Raw genomic sequence first — 19,938 nt, 5'->3', positions numbered from 1 at the left:
TTATTAGGTTTGGTTGGTTGGTTGGTTGGTTAGTTGGTTCGTTGGTTCGTTGATGTTGTACACTTATTCGTTGCATCAAGAGTAAACAAGTATTCCACAAGAGAATATCTTTCTCTACTGGTTTGAGGAAGACGACCAAAGAGTGGGTTGCAGATGACGTCATACTGTCATCTAGGTCAGGACAAGGTTTGGCCTACTTTGTTTTACACAACCGATATACACGAAAGACCAATTCACCACCACCACCACCACCACCACCACGCACGTACTTACTTACGCAATTTTTAGTTTGTATTTGTTAAATATATTATTTCATATGATTTATTATGATTGATTAGTATAATAATGTAAACATTCATGTGAGTCCCCCCTTTTTTTAAAAATAAATGTTGTATTTATTTAAATATATTAGATCGAGTCATAAGTAACTTCCAATGCAATTATGTATTGGGTTGTTTGCAAAGTGATTTCGTGTTGTTTTTTTTTTTTTTTTGTGTGAAAATGAAGACAATTTTTGCTCCCAGGTTCAACCTAAGAGTTAAACCCAGAATTTTCTATAAGAAATTAAAAACGAATTTTAACTTAAATTTATTATTATTATTATTATTATTATTAATTGTAACAGACGTCTCATTAAACTGTCTGGATGTTGTAAAAAAAAATTTTAAGTATTACTTGATAAGTGTGGTTGTGAAACGTCGATATTAAAAGAAGCTTAAAAAGGATAATATTGAAACATATATGTATATATATATACATACACACATTTATACATATATACATACAAAAGTAAGAGATCAAACCATTGTAGAATTTCTGAATCAATTTAATATTGAAAATCATATTTCTGGTTGAATATTTTTTCTTTTTTTAGATCTCGTACGAGAATACGTTCTGTATTAAATCTAATACACCATTATAAAAGTCAACGTCTTGTCAATGAATCATTCTTACCCCTCGAGCTATCACATATACATATATATATATATATATGTACATATATGTACATATGAATGTATGATATCTCAGTGAAAGAATAAAACTGATAAAAATGAGAGATAACGTAAATCAAAGAAAAGAAAATGTGTGATTTTAATGAAATAGAATTTTTCTATAATCAAGTTTAACATTTATGTGAAATAATTGTGTCATTTGTTAAAGTAGAAAAAATACTATTACTATAATTACAATTAATGAAATAAAATGCGTATAATATTTATTGATTAAATTATTTCAAAATTCATTAATAATTAACATTTTTTTTTAATGCTTGATAAAACGAACGAGTGATACAAAATTATTATAGTCCGGCAATGTAGTAATAAGTGTTGTTCTACTGAAAGTAAAAAAAAATGCGATTACTAGAATTACAATTAATTAAATAAAGTGTGTATAAAATTCATTGATTGTACCCTTTCAAAATTAATTATAAATTAACATTTTTTTTTAATGTGTGATAAAACGATTAAGTGATAGAACATAATTTTGGTCTGACAATGCAGTAATAAGTGTTGTTCTACTTAATGCAAATTTGAAAGTATATATAAAAGTGGTTTCATTTTTAATATTTTTTATATTTATTAATATATATATATATATATATAAATAATTTAATATTAATTTATTAATATAGTAATTATTAATATATTAATCATATATATTAATATTTTATTAATATACAATTTGTTTTTATATATTTTATATTAATATTTGTATTAATATATATATATATATATATAAATTTAATATTTATATTAATTAAATTAATATTTTATTAAATTATATTGATATTTATATTTGTATATAAATTATTATTATATACAAATAATATTATAATTAATAAATAATATTACAATTAATATTATTTTTATATATTGATATTTTTATATTAATGTTATATTTGTTTTCTTTCTGCACGTTTATAATTTATCAATCACTACAAATAAATCAATTTTCATTTCATCTATTATTAAACCATTGATTTACAGGATAATCAAATATAATAATTTATTATAACAATCAGAAATGAACTATAAACGATATTACCATAGGTCACAGAAAAAGACTGAATATTATTACTGTCAATTTGATAAATTGATCAGCTAATTATTATTAATTTGTTTCCATTGTTTAATAACGTCAAACATGATTCAAATAAATAATAATAATAATAATAATAATAATAATAATAATACCAATTTCTTACTACTAACAATAACTATAATTATAATTCATTTATTCATTTCATCAATTGTTTATATAATTTTTTTTTGTTATGAAAATGTTTGCATATTATTTTTTTTATGTCTGTCTGATAAAAAGTACACAAGTAAAAGAAATAACAAAAAGAAAATGGTGGAAAGATAAAAAAACATGAGGGGAAAAAATCTGAAAGAAGACACACAACACTGTAAGAAAAATGAAAGAAGAAGAAGAAGAAGAAGACAAACAAAAACGTGAAACTAAAGTAGAAAGAATAAAAATGAAAGAATAAAGAACCATAACGCGTCTCTAGATGGGAAACTTTAACAATAAACTATACCCCATAAAACGGAGAAGGCTTTTCTCGTTAAGCTCGTCGTAGGTAAGTATTATATTTATCATGGAAACTATACTCCAACATGCCGCGAACGCATTAACTAAGATGCAACACATTACAAGTAATAAACGAAATTCATATTCCCTTGTGTGTGTGTGTGTGTGTCTGTGTAAGTGTTGTATATATCTTATCTTCTTATCTTCTTTTCTTAATATATATAAATTACGTGTCACACCACACGTTGTTTGTCCGCAATGGACTCCTAAACTGCTGTACCTATTTGAATAAAATTTTTCCACAATGTGTGCAGTTTCATCCAACTTGAAAGATAGGATAGTTTATATTTTAATTTATAATTGCAATATTATTTTATTAATCGCGAATTATTTGAGCCACAGCAACGCGTGGCGGGCCACCCCTAGTTTGAATTTAAAAAAGAATGATAAAATCAAATTTCGACAGTACCCTAAGGTTGTTTCGCAATATTATTGATTATTATTTATTATTAATTATTAATATTTGTTAGTAAATATTTATTAATATAAATTGGTGTTAATAAGGTAAAGTATATATATACTTTCAAATTCTTTGACTTATTGACACAATATATATTATATATAATTATATAACAATTCTGTTACTTTTAACAATTTCTTTCTATTAATATAAATTGTTAATTAATAAATATTCGATTAAATTTTGTCTACACTTTATTTAATTAATGTAATTGTACTAAGTAGTTTTTCTTCTTCTTTTATTAAATTATTGTATTACTGTTGTCTGATTTATGACGATGTTATTCTACTGTAATTAAAACAACACTTATTACTACATTGTCAGACTAAAATTATTTTGCATCACTCGTTCGTTTTATCACACACACATACAAAAATGTTAATTTATTATTAATTAATTTTGAAAGGGGTATAATCAATGAATTTTATGTGCACTTTATTTAATTAATTGTAATTATAGTAATCGCATTTTTGTACGTTAAGTAGAACAACACTTGTTACTACAATGTCGGACCAAAACAATTTTGCATCACTTGACTGTTTTATCACGCATTAAAAAAAAACATGTTAATTATTAATAAATTTTGAAATAATATAATCAATAAATATTATACGTATTTTATTTAAATTCATTTAAATGATAATAAATCACGTTAAAATAAATCGAAGAACATTGCAACAATTAATAAAGTTTGATGATAATGGAAGAGACGTAGTATCATAGTTTGATCTGATTATAAAGGAGAAACCTAATTTCCTTATACGCTTTTACTTACGGTAAATACTACTACTGTTGTCTCATATGTGTGTTCTTCTACTTCTATATTATATATATATGTGTGTGTGTGTGTGTGTGTGTGTGTACCAGTCAAAATGGTAACACTTTACTCGTTATATTCTAACATACTACTACTACTATTTACTATCACTATTCTGTCCGTTCAAAATGATCTTCTATCACTTGTGGCATTTTATCGTGACTCTCTCTACGTGACTATCGATTAAACCATTTCCACTAACCTAAGTTTCCTATTTCAACGAATACGAAATTTCTCTATTATCTCCTATCGTACAATTAGTTTTAATCAAAAGTTTTAGAAACAAATGTATTCTAACTAATATACGTAATAATAATGTTGAACGATATTTTAATACATAACCAATAAAAATATGATATTTCATTTCATAATCAATTAATATTAAATATAATTTGGTTTTATTACTTTTGGTTTTTAAATTATACTTCATTTTGTTTGTTCTTCTCAATGAAATTATTTTCAAATTTAATTCTTGAAATATCTCGAAACAAGAGATATATAGGTTAGGTCAGTAGTGTTTAGCAAACTTTGTTTTATCGTAGCGCCATCTTTTCCGAAAAAAATATTACTTAGTGCTCCTTGTAAATTAATTGTTTTTAATAACAATTAATATATAGAGGAAATTATGTATTAAATGTTTCTAACCACCTCCCATGAATCGCTGCAACACCCACCAGAGGACAGTAGCGTCCACTTTGATAATTACTGAGTTAAATCAACTTAACAGGGAGACTTAGGTTAGATCAAAGGTCACCAAACTTTTTGACTTCACGGATCAGTAAATTCATTATTTAAATCCCACAAATCACTAATAGGATTTTTGAAGTGTTAAACATCTTCTTCTTCTTCTTCTTCTTCTTTCTTCCAAATAGACAACAATTGTCTCAAACTTAACGTGATGAGTATGTGTATTTCCACATTTTTCTGATGACCAGGGAAATTTTCTCTTTTGGACCACCATTTTGATGACCTCTGGGTTAAACCACTTTCATAATTATGGGCACATATATATATATATATAATATATATTAATAATAAAATGGAATAAATTCAAATGAGATGAAAAAAAAAAAAAACTATGACACATTTGTTGGAGAAAAGATTTGAGAAAATGGTTGGAGACAAGGGGGATGATTTTTTTTTTTTTTTTTTTAAGTTAAATGAAGGAATGAGACATTTTTTTTTTGAAGATAGAAAGAAACGAAAAGAAGAAGAAGAAGAAGAAGTAAAGTATAAGTACTTTGGTGGTTGCCTTAGAGAAATAAAAAGGAAGAAAAGGAAAGCAAAAACAGAAAAAAAAGAAGAAGAAGAAAAAGAAGGGGTGGGTTAAAGGAAAATCGTAAATGGAGCTTTTCTTTCCCAAGCAATGACGGATATTACGTCAAGGACGAAGCTCCAGCATCTCTTAGGCACTCTCTTCATGGATCAATAGGCCACCTTCATTCGGATACGATCCTTGGAAAATATCTCTTCCTCTCTCTTTCTCTTTCTTTCTCTTTTTATTATTATTTTTTTCTTTCTTATCGATTGACTTTTTATCTTCTTGCCCTCCCCCCCGCCCGCCCGCCCACTCACCCTTCTTCTTCTTCTTCTTCTTCTTTCTGTCATTTTCTTTTTATATTTTTTCTTTTATCGTTTTCTTTCCTCATCATTGATTAATCTCTTTTTCTTTATCACCATCATTTTTTCTTCTTCTTCTTCTTCTTTTTCTTCTTATATTCTCTCTCTTATACAAATCTTGAACAATTTTTATTAACAATTCAAGTAAAATATTATTAAAAAAAAAAAAAAAGAGTTTAAAAAGTGAATGGTTTTTGAGATAATTAAATAAGATATATTGAATTATAATGAATAATTATCTTTTTCTATTTTTATTACTATTATTAGGAACTGTTTTGTTCTGTGTTGTACCTAACTTCACAGTTTAAAAGCATAACCTAAAGAAAAGTTCTGTGTGAAGTTAGTTCTGGTATCAATCCAATTAAAAGATTGTGAAAACAAATATATTAATTTAAGAGTTAAAAAAGTGAATGGTTTTTGAGATAATTAAAAAAGATATATTGAAATATAATGAATAATTATCTTTTTCTATTTTTATTACTGTTATTAGGAACTGTTTTGTTCTGTGTTAGACCTAACTTCACAGTTTACAAACATAACCTAAAGAAAAGCTCTGTGTGAAGTTAGTTCTGATATCAATCCAAGTAAAAGATTGTGAAAAAACAAATATATTAATTGAAAAGTTACAAAATTGTATCGTCTTTTGAGATAATCAAATAAGATACCTTTAAGATATAATGAATAATTATCTGTTTCTTTTTTTATTAGTATTATTAGGAATTGTTTTGTTCTGTGTTGTACCTAACTTCACAGTTGAAAAGCTTAAACTAAAGAAGCTGTGTGAAGTTAGTTCTGAAAGCGATTATTTGTTTTAGGTTAGATTGCTAGCATTATCCTCGAACCCCTTCCTCCTTTATCTAAGCTTAGGATCATCTAGTTATTATCTAGGTATCTAAATAGTCGTATTAACTAGACGGTGTTATATAATTCATATGATTTTATATATATATATTTTATAATTGAAACAAAATAGATTAGAAAATGAAATAACATCACTGAATCTCAAACCAATTACTATTTTTCCTTTTATCATTTTATTTCTTTATAATTAAGTAGTAATTATTATTAATCAATTTGTAATATTTTATATTTTAAATTGTTAATATTTTATTTTAATAATTAATTAATTATAATTTATTATTATTCCCTTTCCTTTTCTTGAATCTTTTTATTTTTTATTATTTCTATCTCTCTTTCTCTCTCTCTCTCTCTTTTATTTAAATCATTTTCTTTCTATTATTCCATTTGATCATTTTATTTCTTTATCACCAATTAATTCTGTTTCTGATTCTTCATTTACTTTTTATATTATATTTAATTTCTTAAATAAAATATATTTGAAAAATGGTGGGTTTGATGTAATGACGTAACTTTCAACAACATCTAAACATACCCAATTAAAAGGTTGTTGACTACCCTTTTTAGTCCTATTAAGTTCTATCAAGTTCTTACTGCTAAACATTTCATTCTTTTAGTATTTTCTTTCCTTAGTCCTTAGTCCTTACTACCTCACCCACATATCCTTTTACTTCCACTTTATATAACTTCAACCATTTCTTTTAATTCTACTTAAAAGCTTATTCTCGCGACAAAACCCAGTAGTAATTCTCGTAGTAATTCTCTTTGGCAAATGGGACTTTGACTGTCGACATTGATCGAATTCCAAAGCACGTTTTCTTCTAACAACCGTGACCGCAATATTGGAACACAACCCTTTTTTTTTTAACGATTGTACAATCCCTTTGATCGTTTTATTTTCACAGATACAAAATCTTTATTGTGGTTAATATTATTTTTCTTTTTATATTCTCTTCATTTGTTATATTATATATATATGTATTTTTATGTACATGTATTGTATGTAATATATGTATAAATATACATATATTATAATAATATATAATAATATATTAATTATATATATAATATTATAAATATATTAAATTATATATATTATATATATATAATATTTATAATTATAATATATTATTATATATTATATATAATTTATTATATATAATATATATAATTATAATATATATTATATAATATATATAATATATATTATTATAATATAATATATATTAATATATAATTATATTATATGTTAATATAATATTAATATAATTTATATAAATATAATTATGAATATAATTTTCAATGTGTAATTTATATTATATAATATATTTTATATTGATATTTATTATTATTATTATTATTATTACGTAAATAAAACGATTTAAATATAAAACAAGTAAATTATACATAACAAGAAAGTAATTAATTTTCAATTAGAAACAAATCCTTTGAAATGAATTGGGATTCGTACGGAATCCTTAGGGTTTACAGTTTAAGAACGATTAAGTTAGGATCAAAGTACATTCGATCAATTGATTCCCTTATTGTTACAAACGCCATTTAATTAAAGCAAATTAGAAATTCATTGCTAAAATCTTAATTCAACTACCTAGTTGAAGATTTTCGATTAATACTAATTAATACAAATTTTATTATACTAATTATTAAAAAAAAATAATATTTTTATTTATTAATAAAATTAAAATTCTTTAAATTTTTACTTCTTTTATATAATAAATAATATTTAATATCAATTAACAAAGTTAAAATACAATAAAATAATAAATTATTCCTAATTTGAACAATTAATTAATTGAATTACTTTTTTGAACTCATCCCACAACATGATGGTAGCCGCAATTTTTATATTCCATTTTAAGAAATGGGAAACCTTACCATCTAGTGACGAAAAATTGAACTAATGTTTGTTTGAACGAACAGAATTTTACGATAGACCTAATATTAATGAGAGTACTTTAATTTACATGCAAAACACAATTTTATCTTACCTTTCTTTTGAGACAATAAGATTTACCTTTAAACGATGAAAAGATAGTAAAAGAGGAGTGAGAAAAAAAAAGAAAAAGCAAAATAAAAAGAAGAAGAAGAAGAAGAAGTAGATGAAGTATCTTGAAAATGAAGTCTAACTCTTCATAACTCTCGGTAATACAGTTCCCTGCTGCAAACTCAACGAAAACTTCGTTGACCTGATTTCAATCATCGTAATACGAATAAACTTGCTCGATCTTCTTATCTCTTATTCGCTTTTCATCTCATTTTACAACACTACTTTAGCATGTTTTCCCTTTTCATATTTTTTTTTATCTCTTTATATCTTTCTAAGGATAACTTTAATACCTAATCTTCTATAAAAGATCAAGACATTAATCATAATAATAATTAATTATTTATATATACCATAATATCTTTCATTTTAAGACGTAATATTAATTAATATGATATGAACAAAAAATTATAATAAAAAATAATAATAATAAAATCAACAACAAACTAAAAATCAAACTGATTTTCTTATTTTTGTTAACTAACAACATTTTTGAAAAGCAAAGTGTGCTGTAATTAAAATAGAAATTAAATAATTACACTCAGATTTTCTATATTTTACCTTTTCAAATCATTCAGTTTACTGAATATTTATGAAACTGTATCAAAATCTAATAATAAATGAAAATTGTTATATAGATAAAGGTTAGGTTAGGTTATGTTCAAATGTGTCGCCCCCTCACCGAAATTTATGACCAACAGATGACGTTAGACTTATCTGTATCTTTTTCTTTGCTTTTTTTTAATTAATTAATTATTATATAAATAAATTAATGTAATAAAAACCTAGCTGTATGCGAATGCAACGTTGTATAAAAATTTCAAGACAATTAGTAAAGTACTTTTGAACGAAATCTACATTTTCATATATTAGTCCGTTCAAACAAACATTAGTTCAATTTTTCGTCACTAGGGGTAAGGCCCCATTTCTTAAAATGAAATATTGGAATCTCTGGCAGGGGCACGGCGTAGCAATTCAAACTATCTACTGTAAATTTGAATTTTGCCACCAGATAGCGTATTCAAGTGCTGAAGATCCCACGTGACGTAGCAATTCGACCTATCTACTCTAATTTTGAATTAAGCCACTAGATAGCGTATTCAAGTGCTAGAGATCCCAATAAAAATTGCCACCATGTTCACAAGAGTTCAAAAATAATTTAATTAATTAATTGTTACAATTATGAATAATTTATTATTTCATTTTATTTTTAAAATGGACTGAACTTTCTGGTTGACCTAATATATAGATATATTACTATATATATATAAACTATTAATTAATTATATTTCAGAGACTGATTGCTGAACTCAATAAAGAACAAGAAGCTTTCATCGCGAGTAAACAAAATGGAAAAGGTGAAGCAGTTGCACCATGGGTTGGGGCACCAAACGAGGACGTATTACGTGAAGAATGTTTGTCACTATCTACGGTTAGTATTTTCTAATATTTTTCATTTTTAAATAAACATCTCAAAACGTCCACTTTTTATCAAAAACAAATTAAATCCCAATTTTCAATTAATCCATTAATATTTTTATATTTCGGTGTGTTGTAAGAACCCCATACTTACTTCTCATTCCTATTTTTCTCTTATTTATTTTCATTCTGTTTTCTTATGTATTCTCTTACGTTATTATTAAACATTTCTCAATTGTTTATTTGAAACATTAATAACAATTATATTGTTTTAAAAAAAGAAAATAATTAGAATACTGATACGTTTGCCCCTAAATATAGGCAACATTTTGTACAAGTCGATAATATCGTACTCCTACGTTATCTATCGGTAAAAGGGAAAACTTTTTTATCTGCCTTTAGAAAAGGCTTCTCTTTATTACATTTATGTATGAATGAGTTGCCTTTCATAAGGGGCTGAAAAGTTTCTCGTTGATGTGCACAGCTCGTAAGCGACAACATTAATGTTGTATAAAGTGTAGTATATATATACTGGGGGATCTATTTTAACTTGAAATATATACAGGGTGTGTTAAAATAAATGGAAAACATTTTTAAAATACTTATTTCAACGATACGTTTCAAAAATACGATACAATTGGTTTATTTTTTCAAATGTTTCAAAATAATCTTTAAAAAAATATTGTTCAATCCTAAATACTGTTGTAATAAATTTGTAAAGATTTTCAATGTCTCACCCAGTATATATTAACATATATATATACACAAAACATATAAATAATTACTATAATTCTTTGAATAAAAGTTTTCTTCGATAATAACTCGAAAGTAGAAACAAACAAGTCTTATTACAATACTCCTCAACTATCTCGTTCATTTACAAGTTACAAGTTACAAGTTACGAGTTACGTTTTAATGACGAAACAAATATTTCGAAATAATGGCTTCTATTACTTTTAAACGTTGTTTATATATATATATATAAACTTTTCTTAACGAAGGAATAAGAGAAGACGTTATTTGTGTAAATTTTAAGGAACGTCGTAATTTCACGAGAGCACCACCACCCGACGTTGAATTCGCTTGGGACTTCGAAGCCATTCAGCCTGTAGCAAGAGCCACCCTTGCCCTGGATCCTAACCTCGAAAAAATGAGATACGAATTGGTCCCGAAAGTGTAAGTATTTTTACATTATATATAATATACTATATATTATAATATAATATTATGTTATTATATATAATATAGTATATAATATAATATAATATTATAGAATATAAGAATATTATAATATAATAATATATATTCTATATTATATAATATATATATTATATTATATAATGTATTATATTTATATTATATAATATATATTATATTATTAATATAATATATATATATATATATATATATATATATAAGTCGCCCTTTTAGTCGCCTCTTACGACAAGCAGGGATTACTGAGGGGGTATTCTTCACCGCCACCCTCACGGGGATATAATAAATATTAATAATAATAATAAAATATTAATATATAATTATTAAAATAATATTTGTTATAAATTAAATATAATATAATATAAATAAATATATATATATATATATGTGTGTGTGTTTTTAATATTATCTTTTGATTGGTAGCGTATCGGAGGACGAATTTTGGCGTAATTATTTCTACCGGGTGTCGTTATTACGACAAAGCCATGAACTTAACGCGATGGCTAATCAACAACAAAGCGAAAACCCTAATCAAAATCTCAGCACTACCGATAGCATCGATCATACTCAAGGTAATTTTTATCTTTTTAAACATTAAACATTTTCTTTTCTTTTTTTTTTTTTTTTTTGTATCAATTTATTTCAGTTCTCTTTTTTTGTAATCTAACAAATTACTCGAAGCATTTAAACAAACACAACACGTGGATTTCATTTATTCGAAATTAATTAAACCTTTAATTCGTATCAAGAGAAAATTATTTATTATTTAATCAGATTTTTATTGAAAGATATTATTGTTGCTTCGAGTATAATAATTATAATATTAATAATAATAATCTACGACGATTTAAAATGAAATTGTTTTAAACATATTAATAATTATTTTATTGTTTCTATCGTCGTAGATTTGAAATATTTTTTATTCATCATTTTTGCATGAATAATTATAAATGATATGATTGTTAAGCACGTTTTTTCATATTTTTTCAAATTGTTAATTAAGCTTTAAAGAGTGCCTCACGCTAATTTTTTTTTTTTTTTAAACGAAACAACAAAATAATAATAATAATAATAATTAAATGCATAAACTGCAGCATAGATCTGTTAAATGAAATTTTCTTATATTGGGATCTCTAGCACTTGAATACGCTATCTGGTGGCTAAATTCACAATTAAAATAGATAGGTCGAATTGCTTTGCCACGCCCTCTGCCAGAAATCCCAATAATATTTGGCTTATAGTGTAGATTAAAATACAGCATGAATTAATAATTTCGTTGTTGTTTTGAACACACTAGACACTCACACGTAAATCGTAAAGATTTTTTTTATTCTTATTTTATTTATTTGTTTATGTTAATTGTGATTTATAAAAAAAATAGATTAGAACTTCCATTTTGACCTAAAAAAAAAAAAAAGGAAAAAAGAGACTGAAAATTGATGAAATCTTTCGAACGATTAATTTTATCATTTTTTTGTTTTTTTTTTTTACATTAAACAACGTATGAAAAATGAATTAAAAAAATAATAATGAGCAATCATTTTTCATTTGTTATTTGGTTATTTAATGATTTTTTTCGTTGTATCTTTTATACCAAAAAAAAAAAAAAAAGAGAGAAAAATGACGTAAAGAAAAGAACAGTTTGTTTAAACAAAATTATAAATAGGTTTTGCACGTTCCGTTTAGAACGTATTATGTTATCCTAGTTAAATATTTATCTATATAATTAATAATTATTAATTGATTAATAGTAAATATATAAATAGTATGCTAGTGGTAGAAAGTGCCCTTCTAGTTTAGCCGTGAGTGTTGTATTGCGAACAGTTCAAGTGACCGCTGGCCAAGAAACAAGGAACAACGTGACGACAGGAAATAACAACACCTTGGCCGATTCACCAGGTCACGAATTCGTTTCCGATAGTATGAGGGTCACGGATACGGACCTTGAGGAAGTACGAGAGGGCATGAAAAAATTGGGAATGCAACCATCGAAAGGTCAGTGATTGTTAATCGTTGGTCGTCGTTTGTAACAACAAAAATTAACACAAGTCTTCGGAAATAATCATTTTCTTTTAATATTTCTTTCTTTTTTTTTTTTTTTTCTTATTAACAAAACTTTACAAATAAACGAATTTTTAATTAATATTCAACATTAAATTTAATTTAAATTTAATAAAAATTTAATATTGTTATCCAACAATAATGATATATGTTTTTATATACATATATATCTTTATAATATTATATTATTTAATTAATTTAACAATTTAATTATTAAAATAAATTATACAAGTAATTAATATTTATTAATATAATATAATATTAATAATATAAAAATTATATAATTATTTATATTAAAATTTATTTCATAAATATTATGATAAATTTTAATATAATTTAATTTAAATATAAATGTATTAATATTAATATAATACATTAATAATAATAAATATATAATTATTTATATAATTTATTTTAATAATTAAATTAATTAATTAATTTAAAAAATTATACTACTTTTAGTAATTAAATAATTATTAGTTGTTACTAATCTTAGTAACTAAGATTAATTTATTAATTGTCTTTTGATGAAGAAAAAAGAAGAAAAAAATAAGGAAAATAAAATTAGTAATAAAATTAAAATCGCGTTACGACCACCAACGAAATTTCGAGTAACGAATTGAAAAACTAATTCTTTCCTTATATTATTATTATCATTATTATTACTATTATTATTATTATTAACACATTGAACAATGGTTGGTATTGAACCATCCTTGTTTTACAAAGAAACGTAAATTGATTTACAAATAAATTTGGATTCATCTGATTTTACATAAAAACATTTTATTTATATTCTTTTTTTTTTAGAAATTATATAAACAAATGTAGAAAAAAAAGAATAAATAATAAACAATTACACTTATAATTAAAATATATATCAACGTTAAAATGTACTCAAGTATTGTAAAATGAAAATATAAAAAAAAAAAACGAAATCAGACGTTCAATGTGTTAAAAAAAGAAAAAAAAAGTAGAAAATGATTGAAACAAATAAAAAATATATTTTTAAATATAAATTAATTGAAAAAAAAAAAATAAGGAAAGAATTTGTTGATAAAGATCGAATAGGTTCAAATTCCTCGACACGGTCCAAGAATACTTTTCCTCGTGAGTATTACGAAAGAAGTATTAAAATAATCATCGTGAAAAGCTTTTAAAACTTGATCTAACATATATATATATATATACATATATATTTAAAATATATATATACATATATGTTATCTGTGTGTGTGTGTGTCATTTATAATTTTCTATAATTATCTGACGTTTATTAAATGTCGTTTAACGTAGTCTTTGTTTGTAATGAACTTCTTCCTATAAAGAAAAAAAAACAAAAACCTTTAGTCCCTCCTTTTTAGACCAATTTACTTCAACTGCAATTTTCGTACAAAATGGCAAAGCCAAAGCTTTCTTTTACCAATCACCTTCTTCCTATTTTTATTTTTTATTTTTATTTTTATTTAATTTATCTTCCTATTCTTTTCTTTTACCTCCTATATCTGTGCCAGCGGATTGCCACTTTGTGTCCCCTCCATTTTCTTATTTGAACATCAATTTATTAGCAATATCAACAAATTCAAAAATAATTTCAAATAAAATTGAATTTTATAAGGATGATATCATTGCCTATAATAATAATAATAATAATAGTAAATGAAAATACTAGTATACATGACATTATTTGTACATAACCTCAAAAATTTCAATAATTAACACGTTCAGCGCCATTCTTATTTACAAGTAAGTCCCCCATCAGGCCACACTGGCCGCTTATACATATAATGTTATACACGCTGTCAGCCACCGATGACTGACGTGGCCCAAACGGAAAGTCTAATGTCCGCCATTGATAGCATAGGTGGCGCTCAACGTGTTAAAAAATGAAAGTAACTAAGTAAAACTGTCTTAAGAGTTTACTGAATAAAACTTTATAGGTTTTATATTTTGGAAAATACTTTTCAACAATGCGTTCGTTCTCCTGTATTTCCTATTTCAGTCAGTTTACTGCTAAAGTCAATTGAATTGATGTAATTTGAGAATTGAATGGTCAAATAAGCTACCCAATTTTGTAACATTGAGTGGCAAAATCCGCTGATCTGTGCTTTAGAAATTCCTCTCTCGTATTATTAGGAATTATACCCGTAAAAGTAGTTTGTTTATTAAGCGTGTTTTTATATATCTATTATATTTATACAAAATTCTCTTCTCGTTGATTGTTAAAAAAAAAGCCTTGCGTTATATATTTTTCAAACCAAATTTATGACGCCTGTCAACTAAACGACCGCTTTTCATTTCTATTTTGTCAACAGCCTAAAAAGAAGAGGAGAACTTACCCCATATTGCCATTATCCAAAAAGCACACCCCAGACGCCCTCTATAAACCGACCCCCTAACCCCAATTCTTCAGAGAATATACGACAAGCCTAATACCCTTTTCTTTTCTTATTATTATTATTATTGTTATTGTTATTATTATTATTATTATTATTATTATTATTATTTCTCTTTTCCATTTACCAATTTTTGATTTACAATTTTTTTTATAATTCAATTGTAATGTTAATTAATTAATTTTGATTAATAATTATTTTGATTTACATTTTCATTAAACCATCGCACGCAGTATTCTTCATTTATTTATTTATTAATATTATTATTATTATTATTATTGGTTTATTATTATTAATGTTAATAATGATTAGTAAATATTCGCACCGATACAATCCTAAACAATATTTTTCTTTTTTGTTTCCTTTAAAAAAAAAAAAAATGATTATAAATAATAATTCGGTTAGTTTCATATATTCTCATAAATCGCTCGACAGTTCATCATCATTATTCATCATCATCATCATCATCATCATCATTATCATTATCATTATCATTACGAGTTTCATGTATCGGTCGTGTTAAGAAAACAAAAAAATAATATCTCATTAATTAACTTTCTTAAACTAATTGAAAGTTTAGGAATATATATATATATATATATATATATATATATATAAATATATTATTATTATAATTATTGTTATTAAACGTGTCTTGTCACTGGTATTATAAATTGTCATAAAATTATTATTGTCATAATTAATCATAGTCAGTTGAAGATAAGAATTAATAATGTTTACGAGGTTATGTAAAAGAAAAAAAATAAGAGAGAGAGAGAGAGAGAGAGAGAGAATTAAACAAAAAGAAGAAGAAAACAAAACAAAGCTAACAAACTGGATATTTAAACAAAATAAAAGAAAAAAATAAAAAGAAAGAAAGAAAGAAGAAAGAGAGGTTAGGTGAATTTAGTTGGTTAAAAAAAAAAAAAATAATAATATTTTAATCAATATGAAGAAAAAAAAAAGAGGGTGTGCTAAAAAAAGGAAATAGAAAGATTATCCAAAAAGAAAGAGAAAGAATGAGAGAAAAACAATAATAATAATAATAATAATAATAATAATAATAATTTAAACACAAGCAATGGTATTAAGAAGAAAGAAGAAAGAAGAAGAATATAAAAAATAAAAAAAAGGAAAAAAAAAGAAGTATAATCAATTAACAAACAAAGAAAGCAAAGTAAAGCAGAGCAAAGCAAAGCAAAAGCAAAGCCAACAAAAAAAAGCTCAAAAGATATTCGACTTAAATGTCCTTGTATGTCCTGTCCGTTTGTCTCTGTCCGTCTGTCTGTCTGTCTGTCTGTCTGTCACTTCAAATCTAATTTTAAATCTTGTCTCTTCTCGATTCTCTCCGTGTTGTAAAACGTCGTTTTAAATAATAAAAATGGGGAAAAAAAAGTATAAAAAAGTTTAAAAAAAAAAAAAATTCCAAATGTGCAAAAACAAAAAGAGAAAAACAAAAACAAAACAAAAAAAAAAAAGGAAATAATAAGTACAGTAAGGGGAAAAAAAATAATTAAGACACAAAATTATAAAGGGAAATAATAATAATAATAATATAATAATAATATTAATAATAATAATAATAATAATAATATTAATAATGATAATAATAATTAATAATAATAAAATTAATACTAATACTAATAATAATATAAATAATAATATAAATAATAATGATAATATTAATAATTATAAACAATAATAATAAAATTAATATTAATGATAATAATAATAATAATATTAATAATATTAATAATAATAAAACAGAGACTATGTAATAAAGAAATCGTACATTAAAAAAAAAAAAAAAAAAGAAGAAGATGAAAAAAGAAACGTGCAGGAATCCGCGTGAATTTAAGAAAACAAAATGGGGGACGGGGGGTAGGTGGTCAAATTAAAATTATACAAATGAAAGAAAAGAAATGTTTAAGAAAAGAGAAATAAGAAAGATAAGAAAAAATAAAATAATTAATAACGAATAAATAAACGAAATATAACGTCGCGACCTAAAAAAGAAAAAATGGATTCGTTTTAGTCGCGCCCTCTATAAGTTTACAGGTTAGGTTACCTTCCTAATAAGATATTAAAATAATAATTTTAAAAAAAAAGGAAAAATAATAATAACAAGAGAGACAAAGAGAGAAAATGAGATAATGAAAGAGAGAGAGAGAGAGGGAGGGAAGTTGATTTAAACTAAATAAAAAAAGGAAAAAAAAACAATAAAAATTCATTGAATGACAATACGCGTTTTATGGGGGGTTTGTTCGGTTATGTAAAGTTAAAAGATTTGATTAATGAAAGAAATTAAAAGAAGAAAAATGATAAACAGAGATAGAAAGACAGAAAGAGAGATTAGAAGAGAAAGAGAGAAAGAGAGAGAGAGAGAAAGAAGAAAAATATGAAAGACTAAAATGGAAGTAATGAAAAATACTGAAAGATTAACACAAAAATACAAAAAAAAAAATGCATCTTCGTCTCGTTTCTTTCACTTGGCTTTAATTACTTGTTAAATTGAATCAGCTTTTTTTGCTTCTGTTTTCTTCTTCTTCTTCTTCTTTTTTAATACGAACGAAGTAAAGAAAAGTAATTAAAAAAAAAAAAAAAGAAAAAAACTATTCTACAAACTTAATAAACGAGAAGAGTAATAATAAAAATAATGAACAGAGAAATAATTCAATAACTGACGATTAAAGAACTTGAGAGAGAATTTTTTCTACGTGGGCGAAGAAAACGTTTAGAACTCGATGTCTATCTAAAAAAAAAAAAAAAAAAAAAAGATAAAAAAAAGAAAAAGGAAGTATAAAATTAAATTAAGTAAAAACCTTAATTACGAGATATTCATAATTGCATCTCACATCATATTACAAGAAAAAGAAACTTAAAAAAAACAAAAAACAAAAAAAAGCTGAAAGAAACCAAAAGAAGTGAATTGGAATCGATAAAAGTGAGAGAAAAAAAAACACAGAATATTCTCAATTTTCTATTAAGTATTAATAATTAATAATAATTATTATTGTTGTTGTTGTTGTTCTTGTTGTTGTTCATCGTTATTATAATTGCATTTATATTATAATTATTATTATTAATAGTATTATTAGTGTTATATCATCGTCGTCGTGAATATTTTCATTAACGGTGGTGTTAATCAAAAAAATGGCAACAACCCCAGCTCAACCATTTTATTATTATTATTATTATTATTATTATTATTATTAACAAAACTAAAAATAGAAATGTAGAACAACATAATACAAGTATTATCATTTAATCGACTGAGTTTTTCGTATCCATTCCTTTAATTTTAAAGTTAATAAGTTTTAATAAGTGATATTAGTGATTTAGAAAAATATTTTGGGATCTCTAGCACTTGAATATGCTATCTGATGGCTAAATTCAAAATTAGAATAGATAGGTCGAATTGCAACGTCACGTCCCTGTCAAAGATCCCAATATTCTTTATATATATATATATATATATAATTCTTCTGTGCGTGTGTTTGTTCCCGAAATCCTCCTAAACGGCTAGACTGATTTTAATGAAATTTTTCGTGTGTCCTCAGATGGATTCGAGAATGGTTTAGATTTACAATTTGATCCAATTTAAATTGTTTATTTATAAATTGTTATACAAGTTTATAGGTTGAAGTTAGTATACCAATATACATATATGTGTATATATAAATACTGTGTGTATATTGTATAAAAACAAAAACAAAGAGATAAAAGAACAAAAGTATTATACGTTTATCGAGATTAATAATAATTAACAAAAATTAGCGATTGTTTGACACAGGCTCATGCTACTCGTGATTTCTGATCTCTTAAGCACGTTGAACGCCACGTGAATTCTTAGGGACATTCCCGTCAGGCCACAGGGGTTACTTTGTATTGAAAATTGTTGAATATGTCAGTCACTTGTGACTGACATGGCCTAAACGAAAACTCTCGTGTCAGTCATAGATGACTGACGTGGCGCTCAACGTATAAAATCGAATTTTTACATTCCCCATAAAAGTTAACAACAACAAAATTTATTTATATCCAATAATAATAATAATAATAATAATAATAATAATAATAATAATAAATACATTCCAAGTTATCGCGAATCGTGAAGAGGGAGGTGGTAGGAATAATAAAAATTGAATAAATAGGAAAAGAGAAAATTGGAAATAAAAAAAGAAAAGGGCAAAAACGTAATATAAATAAATAAACAGATAAATAAATTTAAAAAACAACAACAAAATGAAATGAAATGAAATAAAATAAAAAGAGTATACGTTAAAGAACATTTAAAAAAAAAAAAAAAAAAAAAAAGGAAATAAATATCACACATCGTCAGCCCAAATTTCTGAATATTCGCGTGATTTCATAACAAAAAAAAAAAAAAAAACAAAAAATTAAATCCTCCCATATTTTTTTTTTTTTGTTG

The 19,938-nt window shown here is 24.5% G+C and overlaps 1 protein-coding gene across 5 annotated transcripts in view; it reads left to right on the top strand.

Annotated features, from left to right (window-relative positions):
• Sap47 (Synapse-associated protein 47kD) overlaps nt 1-19,938 on the top strand; it is a 53,714-nt gene that overhangs the window by 30,065 nt on the left and 3,711 nt on the right. For 3 of the 5 annotated variants that reach the window (XM_089173283.1, XM_089173284.1, XM_089173288.1), the window contains 4 exons: nt 9,710-9,847; nt 10,871-11,010; nt 11,473-11,621; nt 12,874-13,044. In XM_089173283.1, coding sequence (XP_089029409.1) covers nt 9,710-9,847; nt 10,871-11,010; nt 11,473-11,621; nt 12,874-13,044 — 598 coding nt within the window. Of the gene's footprint in view, nt 1-9,709; nt 9,848-10,870; nt 11,011-11,472; nt 11,622-12,873; nt 13,045-15,425; nt 19,833-19,938 lie in introns of those variants that run through there. The other 2 variants (XM_089173285.1, XM_089173286.1) reach the window with 2 other exon arrangements.

This window comes from Polistes dominula, unplaced genomic scaffold (genome assembly GCF_049000335.1).
Source record: "Polistes dominula isolate Pdom_NZ unplaced genomic scaffold, Pdom_raw_medaka scaffold_35, whole genome shotgun sequence".
Lineage (NCBI taxonomy): Eukaryota > Metazoa > Arthropoda > Insecta > Hymenoptera > Vespidae > Polistes > Polistes dominula.
The sequence above is the reverse complement of the archived record's forward strand: the minus strand, read 5'-3'. Positions and strand labels throughout refer to the sequence as shown.